Source organism: Venturia canescens, chromosome 5 (assembly GCF_019457755.1).
Source record: "Venturia canescens isolate UGA chromosome 5, ASM1945775v1, whole genome shotgun sequence".
NCBI classification, from domain to species: Eukaryota; Metazoa; Arthropoda; class Insecta; order Hymenoptera; family Ichneumonidae; genus Venturia; species Venturia canescens.
This window is the reverse complement of record NC_057425.1, coordinates 5,182,105-5,209,386: the sequence shown is the minus strand read 5'-3', so window position 1 is coordinate 5,209,386 and position 27,282 is coordinate 5,182,105. Positions and strand designations below refer to the sequence as shown.

Genomic DNA, 27,282 nt, shown 5'->3' with positions numbered 1-27,282 from the left:
AATCAAGAAGGCACGCGAGCCGGAATGCGTTGGAACGTGGCACAAGACGCTGCACCGAGACTGCACGGATTCGTGCATAAAATCATTGGGCTACGCTCACACTTTCAAGAATTCTTGGAACGCGATATAATTATATACTTTAGAAACGATACGAAACAATATCTCACGGTGACTAAGTTACCGCAACCAGAGTGTGCAGCGTCCAGGGCAAACTCTATTGGGAAAACCCTTTGAACCTTATCAACGCTTACTTTTCGAACCTAAAATTTTGTCTCCATACGAAAACGTTCTAAAAATGGCCAACCAAGTCGTTGAAGCAGAGCTCCATCTCCGAATGCTTGCAAACAAATATAAATAGAAATTTAATTTATCCGAATCAGTCAATTTTTGTTTATGTGAATTAACTAAACGAGTGAAACCAAATCTTTTGTTCGAAGAACTCGAAACATTTGTTTATTTCTACTTAATTCACATACACTTTTATGACGTATTTATTTGAATATTAAGTACTGAAGTATCTAAACTGTTTTGTTGAGAATAACAAATATTTTGTAAATCGAATCATACTGGTCAGTTCAATATAACCCAAAATTTGTTGAAATATATTATTATGTGAGCCAACATAATGTCTGAAAAATAACAAATAATTTTGACAGTCGGATTTTTACTTCACGCAGCTTAACTAAACCTTAACGATGACGAGCCAAATCAATTACAAATGTCTACCTCGAAAGAAAGTTCAATATATTTTATGTATAATTTGGTTAAACGGATTTGTTTATTTCTTAACTAGCCAGCTGAATTTCTGCCTGATCAAACAGTTGATTTTCTTTATTTCAATAGTTGCTACGAAAAACTTTTTTTGTACGTATTTTTATTGTTCGGATGCACTAACTAATATTTCTCGTAGCAAGAAAATATGACGTCAGAGTAAGCCAAATATCGTCCCATATAACAATTTCGTGAATCCAAATCGCCATCTATTTTGTCGTGCTAAAAAAGTACTAAAAATATTAGTTAAAATAATAACTTCTCAAGTGCTTAAACCAAATTTTTTTCTCTCAGTGTAGGAGTGAGAGAGAGCAGGAGACAGTGGAGAGACAACGTGGGCACCATTGATAGTTCGACATAGGCGTCGATTCTTCTGTCAGCGGTAAACGTCAAGCTCGCGGGACGCCGGGGTGTCTTGTGCAACAGCGAAGATAAGTGACATCCTTCTATTCGTTCTCTCGTCACCTTAATGCCATGCGATATTGTATTGCAGAGTGTGGTATTTCTGTAGCAAGCGAGTCTCTCGCGAGCGTGCCAAACCCTTCGGTCCGCGTACGTTCTCGCGTGTGCTCCAACGACAAACGTCCTTCCCATCGTCTGCGTCGGTTGAATTAGCTTTTTATGTTGGTACGTGCGATAAGTTTATACCTGTATAGCGAAGGCGAGTCAATGTGTCCTACGCGTCTGCGTTCGATGTTGGTCCGCATATATGCGAGAGTGCGCGCGAGCGTAATGGGCGTTCTTCTTCTCTCTCACTAGTTATACGTGTTATATCATGACTTTATAGGATGCGGATGACGGCGGAGTGCATCTCTGTCGGTTACGTAGGCATGTATTTTACTTGCGATGCAATATGTCATGTGGACATGCTACATATAAGCGTTTCGGTGTACGTGTGTGGCGTCGAGGTACGCGTGTACAAAGAATAACGCGAGAGAGCGCTCCTCCCACTGGAACAAACGGTTACGGTTTGCGAATCAATGCTGCGGAGTCCATCATCCATCTTTGTGGCCCCTTCCCTGCTCCTCGCGTCCAGAAGACCCGGCTTGACGTCATGCCGACGTTGATTTTTCCTGTGTGTCTTACAATCTATTAATCTTCTTTGGATCTCAACCTCGAGGATCTCGTCCGATTTCGTGTGAGCGGAGACTTCGATGCTGCATCACGGTGTTTCTAGGGCACGCTGATAATGGGACGAGCGAAATCCGCTCAAGGTATCCGGTTTGTCAGCCATTCGCGCGGCGCGCCAGGAGATAGGAAGAGGAACGATAAACCCCGAAATTGTGCAATTCCATAAAAGGTCCCGTCACCTCCCGGCGTCTCTGGGAGAACCGCGCGCGGCAGAGCGACCAAGCAGCAGCGCTCGATAGGTCGAAGCATTCCGACCCCGTTGAAACAAAGATTTAAGGCGGCCCTGAAGGCGCTCGGGAGAATATTTGAAACGTTCTAGCGGGCTGGGGCGATGCTGTTCCAGTTGTTTGAGGCTCTCACAGGACAGCCGAATAAAAATACCCTTTCGCGAAGCCATCGCTTCAGAAGGACTTGATCGGGCAGGGGGCAGAGAGAGAGAGATGGGAGAAAAAGACGGAGCGAAACGAGTTCGGTCCGGCTGTTTAGTCGCCATGAAAATAGGCATAAACCCGATGCCCCCGTAAAACTGTTTATTGTTCTGGCCCCAATTTCGTTGGAATTAAAACAGCGAGTGATATCAATCATCAGAAAAACTGTTGCATGATTCCCATCACGAATCTTCCGATTCGACTAAAAATTCAACGCGACCGAAGGATTCATTTAAAAAATCCTGTTCTCCAACGTAGCTCCTTGATCCCCCATACAACCGAGTTCGTTTTTACTCGGAGTGAATAAAATTCGCTCAAAGGTATAAAGCCACTACGACGACCCAGTTACCTCGGCAATGCGATCTCCATTAAAATTCTCTTGTGCCCTGAGCACGACGCGCGCGGTTCTCTGTTTTCTGTTTTCTATTATATCGCCGCTCGAGTATGCATACACACAAGATATAAGAACAGTAGTTAAGGTAGTGGGTGAAAAGCGTAGCGCGCGCAGTATAAACTCGTGTACTGCTATTTAAAGTGGCTCCTAGTATTAACAAAGTCTCGACACCACGAAGGAACACTCGCCAGGGGCTCCGCGCGCAACTCAATCCTCCTCTTGCCCAAGAGAGACCCGCAGTCCTTATAACACCTCCTGGTAGAGATAGACCGCGCGAGACGTGGAATAATCCTTGCGGAGGCTCGAATGGCGCGCCATCCAGGACCCTTGATGACCCCGTTTCACGTGATCTCCATTTAAATACTATCCGCCTGTGTGTACATTCGTTCCATTGAGTCTGAGCGCAGGCGACAGTCGCAGATTCGTTCTCATTGTACGCAGGAGTCGCGCGGAGCGGCTACTTCCGGTATCGGGCTTTGCGACGACGGCAAAAACTAAATCCTAAAACTCACGACGTAATCCTCGGCTGTGAAACAATATTTATATTCCATGCGACTTTTTTTCTTTTCAAAATAACCGTTGGAGGTGTAATGATAATAAAGTTGGTGTACTAATTTGCAAATAATCGTATACACACGTAGGGATTCCTCGGTGTCTAATCCTGGCGCGACGGAATGACGCTTAAGATTGAACACGAGTTATGAGATAATGATAGGTCTTCCGGTGTTTAGCGCACACCTCTTTTGTCGTCTTTCATCATCCATCTTATCATACTAAACATTCTTTCTCGCGACTTCTGTCCTCCGCGTGGATGCTTCTGTGGGCTAACACACGTCGGAGCGATAACGACCCTCGCTCGCTTCCCTGCCGGCTCTTCGCGCGCATGTTTCAGTAATATATCTTTAGCTTAAAATCTACTGATGCACATTGCTTACAAAGTCGCACGTAAGCTACTTGCAGTTGAGCTGTGACGCCTGAGCGTGGGCGACTAATGATGGGTTCGCGCGGTTGCTTCGCGCGGAGAGATGCACGCGGAGTGTACGTACACATGTCCGAAGAGTGTCTCGCCTGTCACTCCGAAGAAAGTCGTTGGTTGTTCTTTTGTTGTCGTTGTTGTCGTCGTCTTTCACGCGCTCGTGCCACCACGACGACAATGCAAATTCCAGGCACTCGCCCTCTCAACGAGGAGAGACTCGGGGCTTGAAATATCACGTTGGACGAGCACGCGACCATTTTTCTGTGATCGCGCAGCGAGGAAATTCTTTCGATTAACTTTAACCGAAGAAGAAATTTACGCCTCGGCTCTTCAGAGCTCGTCCCAAGTGTAGAAATCAATCCTCCGGAACAATGGGACTTTCAATCGTCTTTTTTTCAACCGAGTCACGTCTCTTCTCGGTCCGGAAGAGCTCGGGAAAAAAGTCACGAGAAAAACCATCTACGCGAGCCGCCTAAAAGTATGGAGCCGCTCTTGCAGGGGCTTTCAGCCACTTTTTTCGCTTCATAACCGAGATCGATCTGCTCTTTAGGAACGCCCTGTGACGAGATCACGGATAACTGTGTCAAGACGTTCTGGATATCTCGACGTGCCAGTCTACAGGATTGCGCAACTTGCTTGTGCTCCCGCGCTGCTGCTGCTGCTGCTGCTGCTGCTGCTGCTGCCTCCAGGCTCCCAGAAGCGAAAGAGATAAAAGTAGAATAACACAGAGCGCGGGATCCACGATGATCCGATTCTAAGATCACCTTCTTGCCGTATCGTATACTTAGCTCTCCTCAATTTACAATCTCGATTGCTCAGACTGGTCTAGAATATCGCGGAGGGCTTCAACGGACTGCATTAGGACACCCTGCGGGGGCTACGTTTTCATCGAGGTTTATGCCGCAATAGAACCGAGCCGGAAGCCTGGCTCCGTTGTGGATGCCTGCGGAGGACCACCTCGGAGTGGAAATGCTTAAAAGATTCGAGTTTCCTCGATTTCTGTGACGAACTAATGGAGGAAGATCTGCAATAAGGCAGCGAAGCTGCCCATATTGTAGCACTTGACAGCAACGTAGTAACGAGTCTCCTTGATTGGACAAAAGCAGCAAGAACCATAATGAGAAAATGAAGCTATGAAACCAGGAGCGGGCGAGAGGATGGAGCGCGAGGCAGGCGACCGGACTAAATTTACGACGACCGACCAATCTCGACTTCCGGTAAGCACGATACTTTATGAAAGTATAATGACAACGAAGTAACATTGCAGTAAGAAAATGAAAGCTATTCGCGGCCTAAGCCCTAGGCCAAGTGGAAGATCGTCGTGTGGAATGAGGCAGCGGCACAGCGGAATATAAAAAGAGCTCCAACCATAGGCGCGCAGAATTCTTTACGATTGTTGCTCATTTCGCGATGATGTTGTGGAAGGACGCAAGAACCGTGTGTTTCGGACACAATGACAGTGCCCACGGTGGTCCCGAAGGCTCTCGATCGCGGCGCGGCAGCGGTGGTTAGAGCAGCTGGAGCTCTCGATATGGCAGAGCGCGCGGTGAAGGTGGTACGCAGAGGAAGGAGGAGGCATGAGACGTTGTGTACGGTAGGGTGGTGGGGTGTGTCAGTACAGTTGCAAAGGTGAATTAGTGCCTGGGAGGTTACGCGCGGAGGGAATGAGAGTGGCCCAGGCTACGCTCGAGCTAATATTCTCGTGGTGGGAGTATTTCATTCCGGTGTGCATGCTCCGCTGCGTGGAGAGGTAGAGAGGCTGTTCTAGTAGTTCGCTCCGTGGACGGAGTACGCGCCGAGGAGTGGTAGGAGTGTACGGAGGCGTTTGTGTGTGTGTGTGTGTGTGTGTGTGTATGCGCGAGTATCTCCGTCTCTCGGTTCAGCTTAATTCGACACAGCCACAGGTAGCATAATGGCAATGTGGAAGTGGACGTATTGCTCGGGACGCATACAATCTCCCGAGCGTTGGACGCGCTGCGGCGCGATCTCGTTGATGCCGCATTCTCCAAGTCGTGCACCGAGCGGCGGGTCCATCCGCTCCAAAGCTCGGGACCAAAGGTACCGAGTCTAAAAGCAGAGATTGCGAGAGAATAAGAGAGAAAGAGAAAGCCAGAGGGCTCGGGAGCGCGAGAGACAAAGCGCGAACGGGCGCGCAGAGCGAGAAGGAAAGCGGAGTAGGAGCTCCGAGAGGAAGCGGACCAGAGCAGAGGGAGGGCAGGTCGCGTGCCGCCGCGTGGTGCTACTCCCGTAAGAGGTTCGGCGAGGTGAGGCGCGCTGTACTTATACCTTACCAACGTATCTCTCTCACGGTTATTCCACTAAGCAGTGGACCGTAAGCCCCGCACAGACGGAGAAAGAGTGAGCCAGGGCCCTCTCTCTCCGCCACGATGTTCCGTCTCTCGCGCGCCCGCGATCTGCTCCGATGCTGTGCCGTGTGCTTCTGCTAACTCGGGCGCCCGCTCTCATCCACGGCCACGCTACTCGGAGCGACTCACCGCGCCTCGTTCGCGGTTATAGCATACACCAACTCACCTCTACCTACCTACCTACCTACCTACTTTACGAAGCGTACCCTACCTACCTCTATACCCCAACCAACCTACGGGTTCAGTCTCCCCGCCCAGTCGAATCCTCGCACTGCCGCACCACACCGTGCCCCGAAGTGCTGTGCTTGTTCCTCCTCACTCTTCTCTTACTCTTACTTTGCTCTGTGCTTCACCGGTAACGCCACGCTTCATACACTCTTGCCTCCTTACTCGATCTTGTGGACTCGCCCGGTCCGCGTGTGCCGGCTTACTCGAACCTCGTCATCATCGCAGTTGTCATCTCACCGCGCTCACTTCGCTCTTCACCACCACTACCACCACCACCACCACCACCATCGCCTTATTTTTCCTCAAAGCAAGTTTTCTTCGAACTAACGCCACTGCTGCCAATTTCCACCTCCATCATCGCCGCTTCCACTACTTACTGCCCTACGCGAGATCCTCCGACGACTACGAGCTCGAGATTCTCACAACAAACGGAGACCGACAGAGAGAGTCACACACTAATGCGGCGTGTCACCTCGCGAACGGACAAACGCCGCGAGGACCAGCACACCGCCCTCTTCCAATTCAAGCCGATCGCCAGTCAGGACCCAGCTGTCCTGTCGAAGACATACCTTCGCGCGGCTACGGAATACCGAAGATTCCCGCTCACTTAACGGACTAACGGAGTTGCTGCGACGTGCGAGTCTCGCCGGTCTCTGCGGGCGAGACCGTGTTTGTTTTGCTACGATCGTGTTTCCCAAGCGTTTCCTCCATCGAACTAAACAACCTTCGATTCTACTTCGGAAGTTTAAAAGCCCTCCGAGTTAATCAAACGACTCTCACCTTCATCCGGATTCGGATAAATTTCCGTTTTTTTTCTCCTTTTCTCTTGACTGTGTGATTCGACGTGAGACTAAGTGAGTTCATCCATCGACGTCTGGCTCGGATTTAAAAAACAGTGCCCACCGCAGCCTGTTTTCATAAACTGTGTTAAGACGCTTAATTGCAGTGTTGCGATCGCCCATGAGACAAGAACACGTGGCCAGTCCGCCCCACGAGGCTGGCTAGAACACCGACCGTTACTACTGACAGCTCTCTGTGAGAACGCGCGTGTGAGCCGCTCTTTCTCTCTCCCTCGGGAAGTCGCTACACGCGTTACCGCTGCTACTACTACCGCCGCCCGCGTGCAGCCGCTCAGGATTCCGAAGGGCTTTTACCTTCGTCCTCGCCGATCCGCAGGCTCCGCGATAACTCGCTACTGAAAAGTCCGGATCGTTTTTCACGAATGACTAAACGGTGATAACTCAGTGAAATGAGTGAATAAAAGTGTTTCCTTGTGACCGGACGCAACGACAGTTTTCACTAAGTTTTTTGTTTTGTTATCTCGTTTTCACATTTAATCTGGTAACGTGTACCTCGAGTGCAGGCATTCTCAGGCTCCAACCAAGTTAAACTTATGGAATGACAAAGAAGGTAAAATTCACATTGGAAATTAAGTATCTCGAAGGGGGGGGGGGGGGGGCGAAGAGCTCAGCGGTATCGAGCTTTTCAATCGGGCGATCGCGCTCGACATTTTATCGTGCAAATATACGCGACAGCTGTAGTGGAGTGGTAAATAAATAACCGAGCTTCTGGTATTCCACTGTTGAGTTCTGAATATTTATGAATCCTGACGATGCGTTATGCGTTTAATGTCAGGGCTGGCTCTCATCCGCGAACGCGTATGTTAATTCGCTAAATTTACGATCCTCCGAACCGCGCCAAATTGGCTTCCCGAAAAATTGAGCACCGATTAATCCTCTGCTCTGAGTCCCCGCGAATCAGCATCCAAAGTAATTTAGTAACTGAAATCTCTATTCTTTCACCATATTCTCGATCGTTCCAGTATCAAAGTTATTCATTACTTTGCCGCGTTGCTGCGAGTGTGGCGATTTATATACGCAGTTTGAATTGCGACTTTACTTTCGTTCTCTCGTATTATCGTAACCCACGCCCACGCGAAACGTCAATATAGATAGCTGTACGTTAGTGCATGCGGTTACATTAATCCTCGATTTTCTCACATACACGAATTCTATTAATCATTCGATCGTTCGTTGCACAGTTACCGAACGAGCGATATACACGATCGCGGCTTTTATTCAGCCTCGGCGCATATAGCAGGCACAGGAACACGATGGCAAACCTCTAACTCATAGATACGGAGTGAGACGCTTTTCTGTATTGGTGATTCCCGTCGCCTAATCCTCCGTTGTCGTCGTCCTCCTCTCCGCTGTCGTCCTTTCCCAAGCTCCGTTCCTTCACGCATTATGGCGATACACGCGTTCGAAAAATCAACTCCACCCACGCTCATCCTTATATCACCCGGCGGAGCGCGTGTTCTGTCTCTCCCCGTGTACGCTATTCTCTCTGTGAGAGTTCCGTGTCCACGCGGGAAAGAGCTCGGTGTATTTGAGTGTGCGGATTCACCGTGGGGCAAAAGCTGTTTCGCCGCGGTGATACCCTGCCACAGACACCATACTGATCACGAGACAACCACGACGTTTCCTCGTACATAAATTCAAAGCGTATCTCATTTTTATTTACCTCCTCGCCTTGCCGAACAATCCCTTTGCCATTCTTGTGCGACGCGGTTCAAACGTATTCCGAATGCACTCAACCATCGAGGGGTTTCAAGTTCTATGGGGGAAGCGAATCCCGATTTTTTCGTACAACGATTCGATGGGCGTGCACGAATCGTGGTCGGAAGATTTTATGCAATTTTCGGCCAATTGTTCGAAAAATTGTTTCGGTTTTGATAATTCACAGAGCTGCCTCAATCCCTTAATATTTGTGGTGAATTAATTTATCACTACTGCGAAAAGAAAGAGCCTCGTAATCCTCGTAGATTCACCGTTACGATGAAGAAACTCTGTACAGCTGGAATAAGACCTGCAATAAAGGACACGTGACTTTATCGAATCGGGATGGAGCGATATGAATCGATCGAGAGAACCTTCCGCGCAGGAAACCCGATGAAACGATGTCAGAGTTCACTTTGCCAGGCATTGACGCGAAGATTCTCATTTCAGACAAGAGAACTTGTTATAATTCAGGAACGAATATCCTCCTTATGACACGTACGTAGATGAGCTCATCTCGAGAGTAACAAACGATTGATCGGATCATGAGAACTTCCCGAGAGCCTCGTTCGTGAACAATGAGAACGTTCGCGGCCTCGCAACGCGTGTCGTTTTCGTCCTCCCGTTTTGGCTCTGCTTTCCTTGTGTCACTTTGTTCGAAACGCGTTCGATGTTGGCCAACGATGCAAGTAAACGCGTTTACCGACGGTCGCACCAGAGATTATGCGAATGCCTGGACTATTACGAGAGCGCAGGGGGAACAGAGACCGAGAACGGGACAATCATGAGAGATTCCCGCGGCAATCGGAGGAGTATCTGCCACTAGTAGGCGAGGATGTTCGAACAATGCCGGGCAAGATCTGCTCGAGATTCTTTCCCTCTTCCCTTTTTTCTCGCATTCTTTTCAATCTCTTTACGCACCTTCCCGTTTTCCCCCCGCCACTTCATTACCGCGCGAGGCACTAATGGTAATAAAAAACCCTCCGAAAGGACGGAAATGTTACCGCGCAGAGAGCGAATAGCTTGATGCAAGAATTACGAGCACAATGGCTCGACGGATTGAGTAATGACGCTTAACCGTAACAGAAATTTTCAACGCTATCGAAGCAAACATCTGCGGCGAAACAAAATATCAATTATTCTGTTTCTTTACGATTGATTCGTCGTCCCTGCTAATGAATCGAAGCAAAGACTTTCGACGGTTAAATAATCCTGCGGTCTTCGCATCAGGGTTTTTCAATCGTTAGAGATCGAAAGCCTGTAAAGAGCCTCGTCAATTTGCCGCACAATTCGAACTGGAAGTAAATCTTTTGGAACGTTGAAGCATGAAAAAATGTTTAGTTCGCTTCATAATTGGATAAATTCGCCGACTCTCCCTCGCCCGAGCTCATCCTCTCTCGTCTCGAGTCATCCTTGATCACGAGGCGCTACGATACGAAGCGCGTCTACGGAGGCCTGAGTCAGAAGAGAACAACGCGAACGCGTGGGTTCTCTTCGCCTATCTAAAATCTAATGTATTCGAGCCTCACGCACGATGAGGTTTAATATTTAAGACCGAATTCGGAAGGTACCGTTACACGAAGCTTACATCCCGAGTGCCCTCTCGCGTGTAAACAGTCGGAAAATAATTGGGAAATTGATGAGATCGAAGCTTCGTGCAAAGCCACCCGAAGCTCAGCGAATAAAACAGTGAAAACTTCGTCCCGCCCCGAGTACCTTTGGGAAATCATTGGTCCGAAAAAATGAGAGAGAAATCATCGGATTTCTTTCGTTGTAGACGCGAGACCGAGACCTAAGCGAAATCTCGAGTCTGCCAAGGCTCCCGATGAGTCAGAGGACGATTTGATCGGCTGCGCCATAAAAATGCGCCGACGCGATTGCCCAGACGAGTCTCATCTTTAGCCGTGAAAAAACGAGTCATTTAAACTAAACGACAATAAAAAAAAAGCTCGTGGGGAGACCGCGCTTGTGCGTCACATTTCGCTGTAAAAAATCCCGTTGTGTCGTACTCCAGTCGTGCATCCCATTAGATGAGCCGATTCTATATGATTGTGTATGATTTTGCATGTCTGAAATCGCACGGAACGTCAACTCGGACGACGCGCGTTGTGCATACGTTTATACACACGCTCGTTCGAACCAACTCTATATCGTACGTTTCGCACCGCGTGGGATGATAAATTGACACTAATGCGCGAATTCGTGTAAGTATCAAAGCTGTAATAACGTCATTCAGCGTGATTCACGTTAAACTCGATTGAAACGGACGCGTACATGTAAGACGTTTTATTCGAGACTTTTTCAAAGAGAGAGAGAGAGACGAAATGTTGGGTATGAAAATGCGAACGCACTTCGGTTTATGTAACCAGGGAACGTATGCACGGATCTTTATTTATTGATCTTCATTGATTTACGAAAGATACAACAACAACAACAACAACAACAACAACAACAACAACAACAAAATGCGGAGAAAAATTGCACGAGCCCGCGAAGGAGTTAACACTCCGTTTAGAGCTGTCTCTTGATCTTCAACTTTTTATATCGGAATATAAACAGCACTGAAATATTTTTCGATCCATCGGAGATCTGCGACGAGTCGAAGACCCTTGTGATTTATGACTTTGTGATCGTCGAGGAAAAATGATTCTGGTAAGAAAATCTTTTTAGTCACGCTTCGTTCGTCACACAGAATCGCTCGAACCGATGCGCTTTGCAATCGATGAGGATTTCCTTTTATTTGAAAACGAAGATTTTCAACGAGTGAATAAACTTGGCTCGATACGAGATTTATTCGAAATTTATCAAGGTTCTGGACGTAAATACTGAAAAGGTTTTACTGTTTCTGGGAATCGTAGTTTACTTGCCTCTTCGATTATCTTGAGGAAGGATATTGAGAATGGAATAGATAATTGAATGGTGAAAACTTGAAACACTTTTTGGATTGCCTCACGAGTGTTTATCTTGTAAACGCGGCTGAAGAGGAATATAAAAATGCTGTGGAGGAGAGTCGAACTAGGAAATGAGGATTGGTATTGAAGTGCAGTGCGCAAAATGGGCATCGTCGGTAACAGACGAAACGAATTCACGAAACTTGATACCAGATTCGTAGCAAGATTCCGATAAAGAGTTTATTGCCCGGAGAAATGGGTCAAGAGATTTCCAGTATGCATGTGAAAGAAAATGAGGTGGAGAGGAAAAAGGAAGAGTTCGGAATAGAATCTCGAACGAATGCGCGCGCGAGAGCGAGGAATGAGGAGAAGAGAAATGACAAAGAGAAGAGTTCTGATCGAGAGACAAAGCGCGAGTGAGATAGCTGGCTATTGAGCTGAATAACAGAATCCAATGATTTCGTAGTACCGCGTGAATATTTCATGAGAGGAGATCGAGAGGCGAAGAGAGCTCTCCACAAAAAAGACAAAATCATCATCTCCGCGCGCGGAGGGCCATAAGACCGAGCCGCGAGAGCGTGCACGTAAAGAAAGGAGATTAAAAGCGAGCCTCGATTAAAGGAGGCGAGGTTCCTCAATAAGTAGGCAAATCTACTGACATCCGGAGCATAAAAGATGGCGAGCGAGTGCGCGAGAGCAGCTTGAGAAAAGCAGCGCAGCGAACTACCGAATAATCGAGTCGATGAAAACCGCAAAAACGTAACTAATGAGTTATAAAGTGGTTGAAGACCGAGCCGGCGATAATCGTGGCGCAAATAGCGAGCTTCCGATTGCAGCCCCTCTGAAAAAAATTGCCTGACCTCGACGCCGATTCGAAAGATTTTTATGTGCAATTCGAAAATCATCTTCGCTACTCACAGCAGTTACTTCGTCCATCAACATCACATTCACACACTATTACAGTAATTTGACTAAATACATTTCCTTTGTCTCGTTGAAAGGTGGAGTAAATGTGGGAACCAAAGTTTTCCGCAGTATTTTCCCCACTGGAAAGCCGAGGAGAACACGGTGCGGAACAATGGGGCGTTCGAGGCCCGAAAAGTCATGAAAATAGGGAAATTTTCTTTCGTCAGCAGGCACAAACCTGTGAAAATATTTATTCAAATTTATTCGTCATTGTTAGTTAAAAGACGAAACGGCGATCCGCGTGAAAAGTTAAAAAGTCGGGAGCAGCCTGATTTCTGTCCGGCGCGATCCGACTTGCATCGTCCGCGTGCTTAACGCCGGCAATCGACGTGACCAATATTTTCATTATAGGCTCGCGGAATAAACTCGATGAGATGGAAGGGGATTGTAAGAGGCCAAAAAATAATAACATCCTGTGGGGAGTTTGATGACGGCGGTATTCAGCGATTAACAAATAGCGGAAACATCATTGCTCGATCCGAAGGCATCCGGTTGATGAAAGAGAGGAAAATAGAGATGGAGCGAGAGGGGCTCTCGAGAAATGGATAATAGTCGCGAGGAGGCAATGTAGCAAGAGACGATCGGGTGTACTTTCGCATGTGAGAACCGCGAATAAGCGTTCCTTTTACTTTCCACGTGCAGCTGCATTCGAAGGCGACAACGAGAGTGCGAGCGGAGGAGGGAGCGGTCGAGATGCATCTCGTTCCTCCGCTCATTCACATCGTTCGTTTCGTTTCTTGGCACACACTCGCAATTTCGCAAACTCGGATATCCTCGCAGTTTAAGATTTACGGAGAGTCTTTCTCGGGGGTTTCTCCGATGCGCGAAACGCCCGAGGAAAAGTGGACGAGCGAGGCAGAATTTAGCATCTCGTTGAAGTCTCGCTTTATAATCTCGCGACGTATCAGCGCAACGAGATTTTGATCTGGAGCGATCGAGGGAGGAGGGAGATGACAAGAGCCTCGTTATCTCGCCGTCGGAAAAACGCGCGTACAATGCACGGCTGATGGAGAAAATGCGGCGGCGGGGAGAGGATCCGAGAAAAGTGCATTGTCTCGGGGCTCGTCGCAGTTGCGCCTCTTCCTTGTGTATGGTGCAACGGAACGAGAGGAGGTGAGGGACGCGAGGAGAGAGAGATCGTCACACCTATTAGGGTCAGAGCGTCTGTAAAAGTGGCGGAAGTTGTCGCGCTAATCGATCGATTGGTGAGCTCGGCGCTGGAATCTCGAACGTCATTCTATTCATGCAACGCGTGTCATCACCTCTCGCGGTACGCGCCTCCCAACGACAGCGTACGGAACGAGATCGTTTGAACTAGCTCTGAAAGGAGCAGCTGCGAGAACGAATCGCTCGTCGATTCTCAAATCGACTCTAGAACAAACTGGATAAAACTGGCTTTTTTCAACGAAATCTCGATCCGATGGAGAAAGAATCCGCGCGAGGTTTCCTTCCGGTGCTTCGTTCCCGCGAGGCTTTCCTCAATGTGATTTCTCCCACTTTTATAACTCCGTGACCTTTGCGCGTAGCCGAAAGGTTGTCATCGCTCCCGTGACAGCAAAAATCCGATAGCAGTTTGTACATTCCGCCGGTTTAGCCTCGACATTTGTATTCAAATGCATTCCAAAAGCGAGCTATCTTCGAACAACACCGTCGCGATTTTTGGTACAAAGTTTCCGCCGAGATTTCAAGTCGATAAACGTACTTACACGTGCGTCTTTGGGTACGTAGATTTTTCGCGTAGGCAATGACGGAATATTCTAGCGAGAGAGAAAAATAAAAAGAGTGATTGTCAACGCGAGAACACCCATTTACACACACGCATTAAGCACGGGGACAGAAGACGAGTTAGGCGGAGACAATGAGATGGAGTTTCGAGTCATGCAAACGCGTCGAGCGTCGTCACACGTACGAGTCACGAGGGAGCTTTATTATAATATCGTTTCTCTTCATTCTTTTGGTCTCGGTAAATAAAATCCAGGAAAGAAAAACTTTCAAGATATTTTACGAAATATTCGTTTCTTTTGGGATTTCTTCCCGAATCCTCGTTACCCCAAAGATTCGGTCAAAACTTGGCCATTGTTGCAGCGAACGTCACAGATCAAATCTCCCTCCTTCGTCTTCGTTTCTGACACGGAAGTGCGATAGGTGTGCGTGGGCACGTGCCGATCCTACATGCGTAATGTGCCGTATACTCTCATGAGTGAAATACACATAAATTAACTGAAATGAGAAATAATCTTTCAACCTTTCACGCATACGCACACAACGAATAAGAAATGATAACCAATCATATTTATTTATCGCATGAAACCACGAGAATCCAATTAGTGCGAGGAAAGATGAATTCTTTTGAAGACTTTATGGCAGCACGACCATTACGTTATTCTCCTGTCATACCAACTCGAACAGCAGTTCCAAAGATCTTCGATGCAGTCCATTTTTAGTTGTCACAAACAATTCGCAGGATCCGACGACTCCCACGTGAGTCGTACAAGCGAATCGAATTCGCGTTTCAAAATCGCATTCTTCTTTCCGTGTGTGCGCCAAAGAAATATTTCCGAAAGCAGCCTCTCGGAATTCTTTTAATCTCCCAAAAAAACGTCACTTTTGAGATTTTCTTCTCGCCGCACGAGCCCCATCATAAATCCCATCAAAGGAGACTCCTCGTTGAAAGAGTGCAGTAATCGATAAACCGATTGAAATATGATACGAAAAGTCTCGCACTAAATGTGAGAGGGTTACGAGCAGCAGGTCTAATTGCAAGCCTCATCTGTATTATATTCCATGTACGGGGCTTGCAGCATTGTACTACACATATAAATGCTCGCTCTAAAGCAGACTACAAAGATCCAGTCCGAGAGCGCAGCTCCGCACATGCCCAGCCTCATGCTCGACAAGATGCTGTTACTTCGAGTTACTCTTTTGCTCTTCCTCTTCTCTCGCGTCGATGTACTCGCGTGTCCATGTGGCCAGTGCAATATCCACACGGACGAGGATCCACGTCGAAGTGTACGTAGGTGAATGCCGGAGAGAGAAATCATACCGGGGGCAAGGACGTGATACAACCACGCCCGGCTCATCTTGGAACTTTCTATAAACCGAAAACTGGATCGCGAACTCTCGCGCGTCTCTCGCCAGCTACTTCTTTACCTCACTAGCATGTGTGCGAGTGTGTGCGGCTTGATCCTTCGGGCTTAGCTGCTGCCGAAGAACGGTGCTCTCCTGCTGGCTTCGGTAGTTATATAGAAAGAGTGCAGCAGATGCGAGAAGACGGGCGCGGGTCTCACGTGGCCTCGCGAGAGATACGAGGCCGGACTCTCCTCGCGTAACGGGGGATTTATATCGTGAGCTCGCGAGAGATCTCCGAGGCGAGGCTCGTCACTCGATTTTTTCTTTCTTCTTTAGTAGCTCTCCATCCAGCTTCTTCTTTTTTTCCAAGTTTGACGTACCACGCTTTGGCTAGCTTCTTTCATTTTGAAAGATTTATTCGTCCGGATGAATATTTATGTTTGAGATTTCAACTCGTTGATTTTACAAATATTATTCGACGCTCCAATCTTTGGCTTAACCCAATTCTCTTCGAATTTTTAGTCCCGATGGTCGTTGTAGTCTGACGCCTGCAGAATCTCGGTGCCCGCGCGATCGCTCCTTCGAACCGGAAACTCTCCAATGCTTTTGAAGGAAAGGATTTTTTATGTGGGAGAAAACACAGGTGGATTTGGGATTCAGTGGGCGATAAAAAAGTCGAGGAGTTTCTCCCTCGTTGGAAAAATCCTGCATCGAGTGCGCGGCTGGTTTAACTCGAGAGCGAAGAGAGTTTTAAATGTTCGTTTAAAAATCGGGAGAAAAAAAAGTTTAAGGGGTTGAAAGGAAGTGAGTTTCCGTGCATACTCGACTATTCGAATAAGTATGAATGTGCGGCTACGTTAAAAAAGCTGGCATATGATTACGCGGAAGAGCACGACACTCTTATTACGAAGATAGTATACTTTACTCTCGCTCTCTGTCGAAGAAGCGAGCCATTCGGCTGGAACGTGAAAAGAAAAGCTTAATGGACGCGAAAGGGAAAAGTCTCTTCGCCGACATCCGCTCGTCGTCTCTCGTCACAGTAAATCCATGCGCTCGAAGAAAAAGACTTTCGAGAGCGCGCTCGGCCATCTTCGCATTCCCGGTTAATTAAGGGTTTTCACTGGTGTCGACTCTATTGGCTTCTTCTTGTCTGTTTTACCAGTTTTATCACTGGGATTGCGCGCCGAGTTTCCAGCTCGGCTCTTTTTCCTTGCTTTTCTTCCCTTCCCGATGCCTCCGAGGCTCCTGCGCCGGTTAAATTCTCATCAGCTCCTCGTGCAAATAAACGATCGCGCCTTTTTTCCCGCGTTTATTTCTTCAGCGAGGGGGCTTCGCCCGAGATCGCGAGAAAATTTCTCTTTCATCGAGCCTCTCTGGGAGAAGCCGAGGAGAAGGTCCGAGAGCAGTGCGACGCGCGTGGAAACGCCTGCGTTGTCGAGCGAAGGATCGAGCACTTTTCTCTCGGCCGTTCGCGTCGCGTCTAACTGGAGCACGGATCGAAGTTTCGAACGGTAAAGTGAGAAGGGACTCTCCGCGTCCCGTTTCACCGTTCTTTCTTTCCCTTTCTCGCGCATTATGTCCAGCCTCCGAATTCGTCATTATTCGAGCTTTTATTACTCCGCTTTGAAAATTCACGAGCTTTTTCCCACCTTCGCTCATCGGCGTGTACGAAAAGCAAAAAAAGGCGCGAGACCGGAATCTCCGCTTGGACAAATCAATTCTCAGCGTCCCCGTCGACACGAGTCCGCCCCGTCGAATTTCCAAATCCGTCACACGCAGCGCTCACTCTTGTAACGGAACACTTTTGTTCCCCCGGGAAATCACAACACGCAGTCCGCCTCTGCTCCCATCAGCCTTTATGGAGCACACGCTCGCCCAGAGATGAGCGCTATTTAATATACTCGTCGTTCACCTGCCGGGACGAGAGCCGCGCCGCGCCACGGCACCGAAGAGTTATACAGCAAGGCGTTCTACATAGAGACATCAACGCCTGGGCAGCAGCGAAGTCGAGTTGCCCGAGCGCGGCTTCGCGTGCTGCTCTTGGCCAGCCGCGATGCTCGCGAGAGAATTCGATGCCCGAACGAGCTGCATGTATCGTTGGATGCATGCCCACGATCCTTCCCGAATGAGCCTCCTTCCATGGGGCGACGCTTCCTTAAACCCCATGCGACGAGGTGGATGAATTTATTTCAATAAAATCTTCTCGACGCGTCGAATAATGGAATTTAATCACTCGAGGGGTCTGTTTTAATAAAATTTATGAGAAAATTAATTAAGCAATTGATCGAAACGAAACGATCGCTAAAACTGAGACTTCGGGAACAGTTCCACTGACCCGATTCCAAGACTCCGTTTCAATGGGACTTGAAACTATAATAAACTTTTCGAAAAGGACTGGAATAAGTGATTGAAATCGTAGCACACACGTCCGAGTTACCGGCCCTGTAATTTTCCAATCGACGCGTCCACGTTACCGGGAACCCCGTCAGACGCGAGTGCGGGCTTCTTCGAATGATAGACGTTTGACTAAATAATTCTAAAGTCCAGGGCTCGAAAGAAACGAGCGAATAACAGGTGTTAGACACGGCTAATTCGCATAATAATTTGACAGAGCTAATTTACAAGAGTCGAGTTCCCCGGAGGGTGACGTCATTGCACAAGATCGGAGAGATCGGTTTCTTCGCCATCAGTCATCCCAGCCAAAAAATCAGCTTCGCCAGTCACATGTTACACGAATCGCGTACGAGTCTGACAATACATTCATCACTCGTTGACTATTGCTCGGTGATTAATGGGCTGGCTCTCCCCCCCAGTCGAGAGGAATTCCGAGAGTTAGATCGAGAGAAACAACTGGACATGCGATGTGTATTAAAGCAGATTACAAGCCTCGATACCGTGAAGCTTGCATACTTTGTGGTCAACCTTGATATTTGTAAAAATAAGTATTCTCGAGTTCTTCTTTCGCCTTGATATGGCGAGGCAACGTGTGTCACTATTGATAAGATAAAATGGGCTCGTCTGGTCTTCCGTCAAGGTAGCTCGGTAGAAATCACCATGAGAGAACTTAATCGGTCCGATAGTCCGTTATTTATGGGTGCGTTGGAGAAGGCTTCGAGCGGGGAGCTGGAAAAGGCAGGTTGGAAGCCTCCTCCGCTAGGATAATCGTTCGAAGATGGATAAAATTGTAGAAAATGTAAAATGTCGTAAACTTTGAATGATTGCAGGTTGTTCCGGGTACAGAGAAGCAGCAGCAGCAGCAGCAGCAGCAGCAGAAGAGGATAAGCAAGTCTGAGAGGGCGCAACTGTCGAGGTGACGCGAGAGAGGCGGTGTGATGAGTGGATATCTCGGGACTAGCACCCTGTCCCCATCGCTCTTACACGACCCCAAGTACCCTCCAGCCATGCGAGAGAAGGATTCGAGCCCGAGAAAGATGCCTGGTCACATAAGCCCGAAGCAGGCGAGCATTTATCCCCTGAGCGTGAGGATCACCGACGTCGAAGAGTTGCCTTATGACCTTAGCCACGGGAGAGATTCATCGGGCCATGCCCGGGGCGCTGATTCGAGTCCAACGGCGTTGATGAACCAGCAGCCTCACATGAGTCCGGCTGCGAGACCGCCGAGGTCGCACAACGAGCAGCAGGACGACGGGGACTGCGAGCCTCTCGACCTTCGCGTCGATCACAAGAAGGATCATTTGAGGGACGAGAATCAGAATGACATTGAAGTACTCAATCAAAACGGACTGGAACGTTTGCCCTATCACACGGTATTGTTTCCTCAGCATCACGCTGTACATCCTCTCGTTCTCGAGGCGATGTACAGATCGCATCATCAACCACCGGCGATCACTGATTTACCCAAAATCCAGGTACGAGCCCTGCCCACAATGGTGCCGCTGCCCTCCTCCAATCGATTTCCCTCGTCTTCTTCGTCCTCCGCCTCGTCCCAGCCACCGATAAATCAGAGAATTTCCAGCCCCGTGACCAGCAGAGAAACGCATCAGGGCCAACAGAGCCAGCAGCAGAATCAACAGCAAACGCCTCACCAAACGCAGCAGGGTTCCGCTAATTTGCCTCCGTACTCGGCCTCGAGCATCGGAGTCTCCGGCAGCCTAAAACCCAAGGACCGTTACTCGTGTAAATTCTGTGGCAAGGTATTCCCTCGCTCGGCCAATCTCACTCGACACTTAAGGACTCACACCGGTGAACAGCCGTACAAGTGCAAATATTGTGAAAGGTCGTTCAGTATATCGAGCAACCTTCAACGACACGTTAGGAATATTCACAACAAGGAAAAACCGTTCAAGTGCCCGCTGTGCGAGCGATGCTTCGGACAGCAGACGAACCTCGATCGACATCTGAAGAAACACGACGCCGACGGGCCCACGATACTCGACGAGGTCCGCTCCCGCTATCACGGACAATTGCCCAGAGCTGACGATTCCTATTTCGAAGAAATCCGGAGCTTCATGGGCAAGATCACTTCCCAAAGGCAGGGGATTCCTTACTTCCCTGGTTTATTAAGCACCAGCGGCGAGGAGTACCGGAACGATAAGCAACAGCTGCAAATGGAAGAGAAACGCGGCGACTCCTCGTACTTTAGTGATCGTGACAATTTGAGCTCGAGATCAAGCAGTAGCGCCAGCAGAGCCGAGAGCGTTCACGAGGACCAGAGAGACGCGAATACACCGCCGTTGTCCCCCGGTAACAACACCTGATCATCCTCATCGCCGACTCTTTTATCATCGACATTCCAGATATGCTTTACTTCGATGCGAGTCTCGTGATTAACGGGAATCCAAAGACACGCTGCTCCCGAGCGCGTTGGTCCGCTTACCGTCCCCCCGCGGACTCGTCTCCTCCTCTCATTATATTCGAATAAATCGCGTTACCGATAGACCTCGAAGATCGTTTATTGCGAGACCGGACGACGGGATCAACGTTGGGAAGAGCTCGGGCCCTCTCTCGATGCGGCATAAGCGAGTTGTGCCACAGAAGAAAACTCCGTGACGAGCAGGCGTGTTACCACCAGTTACTAACATCTCTCGTCGCGTTTATCACACACAAACGTGTACATATTATTTTGGGTAGACTGTTGAACGAGAAGATATAATCATAAAGGCGGTTCTCATCTGTGAAAGGTTGAAGAGTCTCGCGCCGAGAAGATGCAGGACGGGAACCCTACGACTAGTAACTAGTTAGACTGTAATAGTTGGTAGTATTTACTTTTACGATGGCGATATATACGCGTTAAGAAAGTTCGTCTCTGTGAGGCCGGGATCGTTAATTTCTCGGCAGCTGTCTCCCCTGTTAATAAACAATGGAGGACGTGGATTGAGGGGATAAACGAACATGAGAAAACGAATGACTTTTCAAAGTCGATGCAAATCCGAGTGAGTTTTGACGACTCGAAAAGAAAATTCGAGTCTTTTTGTCCTCCTGGTTTTTGGGTGTGCTGGGCCGCTGATCGCCATTCGTCCGAGCGGTTATCGAGTGTCGAATTTCGAGAGCCTCGCTCAATTTATGATGTATAATTAGCTGAAAGTGGAAGGTCTGAGGAAGCAGCCTGGTTAGGAAGGAGGGGGGGGAAGGGAGGCTCATTTTCCCGTTACCAGAGGCGCGCATCGAAACCTACAATTATCCGCGTTTTTCCTCCTGCTGTTACGCGACGAGTTTAATCGTTCTCGCGCGCCCGGACTCCCTTTTTCCTGACGACTCGGACGACCGCAGGCAGGAACCCGTTCACGGCACTTACCAAGAATAATCTTTCACTCGCTGCGAGGAAAAATCAAGAGTGAACCCATTCGTTCCGGCGAAAAGTGTAGGTAGAGATATGGGCGAGTGCTGCTGCTGCTGCTGCGTGTTACTCATCTGGTGGTTTTACGAGGTAGAAAGTGAATTTAAAGAGCAAACCGCAACGGGAGCAGCCGTCGCGATCGCGTTGTCGTTGCGCCCGTTTTATCACAGGCGTGTTCATCCGTTGGCGATCGGTCATTCGCGAGCGAGAACTGCTGCTGCGCGAGTCCGTGACGAGTTTTCACGACGCTCGGATCGCTCGAAAAACTGGACGCGCTCACGGGGATTAGAAATCATCGCGTCTTTCGTTGACTTTTGTACCGAGCAACGATCCTCCCGGTGGCCACTAAAAACCAGTCGTACGTCCGAAAGCTTGTTAAACCTTAAGCAACAAATGTACACACACACACACACACACACACACACACACACACACACACTCATGAGATCGGCAGTCGAGAAAAGAAAGAACGTGCGCAGTTTCGTTGTCGTGATTCGAGATGCAATCGTGGGAAGAGGCGGAGGCTGCTGTTGCGCCGCAATCTCGGGTCAGGGTAAAATGCTATACGTTCCCCATAAGCATCTTATGTACCATACGTACATGCTTTATATACGGTATACTCTCTCGTGCACATCGCGGGGAGAGAAATGGTAACGGAATTCGAGATGGTGAACGCAGCCAGCATCCGAACCTACTCGTGTGCACGAACATGGCAATCGTCCATTTCCTCTCTCGCTCCCCCCTCCCCGGCCTGCATAAGTGCGTTCTTAAATGCGACTCCGGCGCACAAACTCCCGCTCCTTCGTAACACAGCAACGATTTCATCGGGAAACGTATATCTGTACCAGGGCAGGACGCCTTGTCCGATGGACTCTCGCCGTCTCTTCCTCCCTCTTTTTCTCTCTCTCTTTCTTTCCGTCTCTGCTCTGTTGCGATGTCCCTGACCTTTGACCCGAGATCCCAATACCAGGATTCCCTAAATTGCGACACCTCGGGATGCTCGAGCGTCTGGATCGTTGGAGAAAAAAAAGATTTTTTGGAGTCGAAAAAGGGGATAAAAGAATCGAGTATCGGAGCAGGTTCAATCGATCCCGAAAAATGGTTTTTTTAATTAATCATTCGTGTTTCGTTTATGTTAGAGCACGATCTCGTTGAAGTTTCTTAAGGAGACGGAGCCGAAACTGCTGGCTATCGGTGATTATTCCCAAGCACCAATATTCGTCCCGATCGTTTCTCCCTGCCTGGGAATAGCGCTAATAACTCGCGCGTATATGATACTAAGAGGATAGTTACCTGTACAAATATATCGAGGTTGGGCGAGGTGTGACCGAGCAATCGAGCGATCTTTCGTTTTTTTTCTCGCCGACGTACACGCTGATGATTTACTCTCTTTCTCTCATTCCCTGCATCTCGCGTTCCGTCTCTCTTCCGCAGCAGCGTCTGACTCGGCATGTCTCCGTCCCTCTCGCTCGCCCACGACGTATACCTTCGGCTTTGCACATATCCGCGTGCGCATTCGTGGCCCGCGGCCTCGGTGGACTCTTGCGTTACAGTTTTTGCCACGCCCCGCGCGATATCCGCCGGAGAGCTCATCTCGCGAAAGTGAAACGCACTAAAGGAGCCGCGCTCTGTGTCCGCGTCTTCGGATCTGTACACAGCCGCGTGTCTACACGCGCACACACACACACACAATCTACGAACGTTCGTGTGTGTCGCGAGGGAGAGTCATTCGGCGCTGAGGCCATCCGGCGTCTCTCTCGACCTCACTTCGAGAAAAGCAGCGCGAGATAACGATCGATCTCGACGATGATTATGCTCACGTGGTACAAATTCTTTCAGTCCTTGTACTTTTTCTTCAAACTCAAGTTAGCTTGAGCCGCTCTAGCGTGCAGCCCGAGAAGTGCGTTCGAGTCGCTTCCTGCAAGCGGCTCTTTTCCGTTGCTTTTTTCAACAAATTTCAAAGCTCCAAGAACGTATTGAAGCTTTCGATTCGGCACGAAAACCTTCCAGACTTCAAAACTCACTCTCAACTTCGTTTTCTCATCTTCCTCTGCTCACTGTCCCCGAGACTTCTTCAGCAATAAAATCGCAAGCTGCACGTACCTAAACACGCAAACATACGTTACCTAATGAATATTATTAAACGCGGATCAATCCGCGGCCTCTCTATAGACTTTTATTCACGATCGTGTGTAAATATGCGACGGCATAATCATGAGATATCAACCTAATAGTAATATATTAATTATGTAAATGAAATATATGAATTCATACGTATGCATATAGCTATACAAATATTATATTCAAAGAGAATGATGACACATCGTATATCACGGTTTAACGTTAAGACGAATCGAGATTAAAGATTCGAGATAATATATATGTAGAAGAAAATGTATTTACCTAGACGATAGACTTCGTATCGAGGCTCAATTTAGTTAGTTAATTGATATTATGACATTTGCGCGTGGGTGATTTATAATCGAAGCCAACGAATTATCATTTATCACGAAATAACATTTTCTCAATCTTTGTATCAAATCCTCCCAATTTATCATCCAATCGATCAATGAAAAATCCGTTAACTGAGCGATCAGTCAAGAGAATTGAAAAAAGAGTCAATAATTCGAATCTAATGCATTTGTCAAGTGACCGAATCGCGCGTTTCATCGCGACATTTTTCTTCACGCTATTTTTCTACCTTGTACATAAAACTTGAATCCCTTTTACCCTTGCCGAGTCACATATGACGAGTTTCGGGTGAACAAACGTCGGTCGAATTATGCGAATGTATGCGCATGGGTACACTGATGCCTTTATGCATGACACTCCACCGCGACGTTGCTCAACGTTAATTGGCCCGAGCTCATTTCACAAGAATACAGAGTGGAAGCGAGCACGCACACACGCCTTGTTAAGCCTCGTTTCAAGCTCTAGGGCCGATCGGTGTTCGTTCCTTCTATCGCTGCCATTGATTATAGACGAATCTGATGACGCGTTAAGCGATTACAACACATTTCATGATCACCTTTATCACGACCATTCGTTGAATTCACTTTTTTATAACTGTCGAGAGTCTGCTCGTTTGAAAAAACAAATAAAAAAGAAAAACTAAAGATTGAAAGAACAAGTGCTGGCCCCTTAAGAGATCGAAGCAGTTGCACCTTTTCGTAGTTCGTTTCGATCGAATGCTCATCGATCACCGAAAGTAACCCACCGAAAGAACATATATATTTTTTTTTTTTCGTTTTCTTTATTCGTTTGTTTTCTTTTTTTTTCACCAAGAAGACCAAAAAATTTGCAGGCAAATTTAGTCGCAATCGAATGGAATGAACTCGGTGAATTTTCGATCCGAACTACCGAGTCGTTGAAAGCTTTTCGAAATCGTCGGTTTCCATCGCTAAAACGAATGTAAAAATAAACAGAAATATATCTTCGTTGATGCAGCTAAAGACAAAAGCGTCTTGGTTCAAATCGTCCCCGACACCTGGCCGTTATTTTATTTTTATAAAAATACCTACTAGCTCGCTGTTAAGTGACGAAGGAGTGCGAGATACATTGTTACATGTTTTGTAATACGATTGTGATTTCATTGAGGTTACCGATTTATACGTAATTCATTGTATTAAATAAACGAAAATGAAATGAGGAAAAAACAACAACACAGCGGAAAAACTCGATCTGAAAAACTCGAGTTTCATTCGTGCTTAGAAATAAGGTCAAAAGTTTTAAGCTTCACCGGTCCTTTTCGAATGTTAAATAAATATGAAAAAATACCCATTGGCACGCCCCATCGATTTTCTCACCGGTGAAGCCTCACGAGAGACAAGAGATTCTCAATTTCCTACAAGATCGTCCATCACTTGAGTGCACCATTGAAAATAAGCACAGAAAAACGTCTCACTTTCTAATAATCTCGCACCAATTGGGAATCTCTCGACTGTCGTTAATTTCACGTAAATTTATCATTAGTCACATGTCTCGTAGCTTATTAGTGGTGACTGTATATATGTCGATATGTAACATTCGATAGTTATTACATGAAAAATATTCTTACTCGTTTGTACTCTCTTTCATTTAATTCCAACATCAACACCTAAACTATCCAGATACGAAAAGTGAACTGCACGATAAACCGGAAACGGGCTCCCGGTTTTGAACCCAATCGGATGATTTTTCCACTCGGAAACCAAAATTTGGTTCGAAAAAAAAAACTCGAGAAGAGTTTTCGTCAAATTTCTATTATTTTAGGAAATATTTATGCACATGAAAATTCATTTGGGAGACACGAGAACGGATTCGATTCCAGGATGGAAAAATGTTCATTCAACTCGCGATTTATTTTCGGAATTGAAAAACTTTCCGAAAATTATACAACAAAGCAGCAATGATGAAGGAAATTTGGAAAAATCGATAAAAATTTTCTACCCAATGTTCTTGCAAGATTTTTGAAAGGGTTCCAATTTTAGTTTACAACGTTTTTTGTAAAGCTCGTGCTAGATCAGTGGAAGGTCTCGTGGTTCAAGTCGGAGTAAAGCAACAGGAGGATAATGGGCTGCCGCGAAATGATACGAAGCCGTTGGACGAGTTTGTTTCTCGTTATTTCTTCGGGACGAGTCCGTCGGAGTATGGTGTTCTCGGGGCAGGTCACGATGCGGATAAAAAGTGATGTGTGTGCGTGGATTTTGCTGAAAAATTAAGTCGCTCCGGGCGATTAATGTGGGAAAGAGAGTTTGTCAACGGGGAGGGGTCATAGGTGTGTGAGAACCGGAACACTCGGACTCTTGGACCAAAGATTCAACGTGCGACGAGACCCGAAACGTGACTCAGTGGACAAATCACGTGTAAATACGCGGACTATCTTTTTCCCCCATTTCGACGACGACACATTTGATCACCGCACATACGTTTTCAGCAAGAAGTCGCATCCTTCTCGGCCCCGCGTTGCTATACTCGTCCACGAAACGATGGACCTCGCTCTTTATTCTTCAAGGTCTTCCCAACAGGGCAAAACCACTTGGCATCTTTCGATCTCATTAGATGCATCGACGCCGGTTCCATCCCATCAAACTCATCGTTGTTCCAGTTCTCTTCGCTTGAAACTAAAGTCTTTAGGTCGCCTTCGGAAAACTATTTCATTGGATGACCGGAAATTCCACGTTTCGAAGGGAGCTCAAACTTTCTTTGGAAGCCAACGAAAATCGAAGTGGCTTTCGATTTGATGCAAAAAAATAATCGAGCTAAATTGGGCTGCGTTTTGGAACGACGGTCGAAAATGATCGATCATTTTACCAGCAGCTTCGTCCAACGATCCTTATCGAGATTGACGCATTTGCTTTTGATTAAACTCAAAGATAACTTCTTTATTTTTGCTTTCGATTGTAATTAGAATGGTAACTGACAGCGATTCGCATGTTTCTTCCTCATAATCGATCGTTTTTGTGACTATTTGCGTGTCAATGTGAGAAGAGTCGTAAAAAACGTCGCTTGTCTCGGCCAAACGTAGCCGGAGGTTAATCATCGTAGGCACAAACGAGGCGAGAATAACGACAGAGAGCGAGAGAGAAAGAGGAGCGAGCGATGCACAGGACAGGACGAACTGCGGAGTGTACAGAATAATTCTCGTTCGAGTGCTCTTTTCTTGGCCTCCTGGAGGACGCGACTTTGACCCAGATACGCAAACTGTGTCATCCAGCCCAGATGTAAC

At 47.5% G+C, this 27,282-nt stretch overlaps 1 protein-coding gene across 2 annotated transcripts; it reads left to right on the top strand.

Annotated features, from left to right (window-relative positions):
- Positions 1–3,375: 3,375 nt before the first annotated feature.
- On the top strand, positions 3,376–25,631 carry LOC122410890 (MDS1 and EVI1 complex locus protein EVI1-B-like). 2 transcript variants are annotated; one of them, XM_043419352.1, is made up of 3 exons: positions 3,376–7,704; positions 19,003–19,545; positions 19,648–25,631. In XM_043419352.1, exons 2-3 carry the CDS (start codon positions 19,111–19,113, stop codon positions 20,494–20,496), a joined length of 1,284 nt encoding a protein of 427 aa, XP_043275287.1. In that variant the 5' UTR covers positions 3,376–7,704; positions 19,003–19,110; the 3' UTR covers positions 20,497–25,631. The 2 variants fall into 2 exon arrangements, with proteins under 2 accessions (XP_043275287.1, XP_043275286.1); XM_043419351.1 differs by having other exon boundaries at positions 19,003–25,631.
- The last annotated feature ends 1,651 nt before the right edge of the window (positions 25,632–27,282 follow it).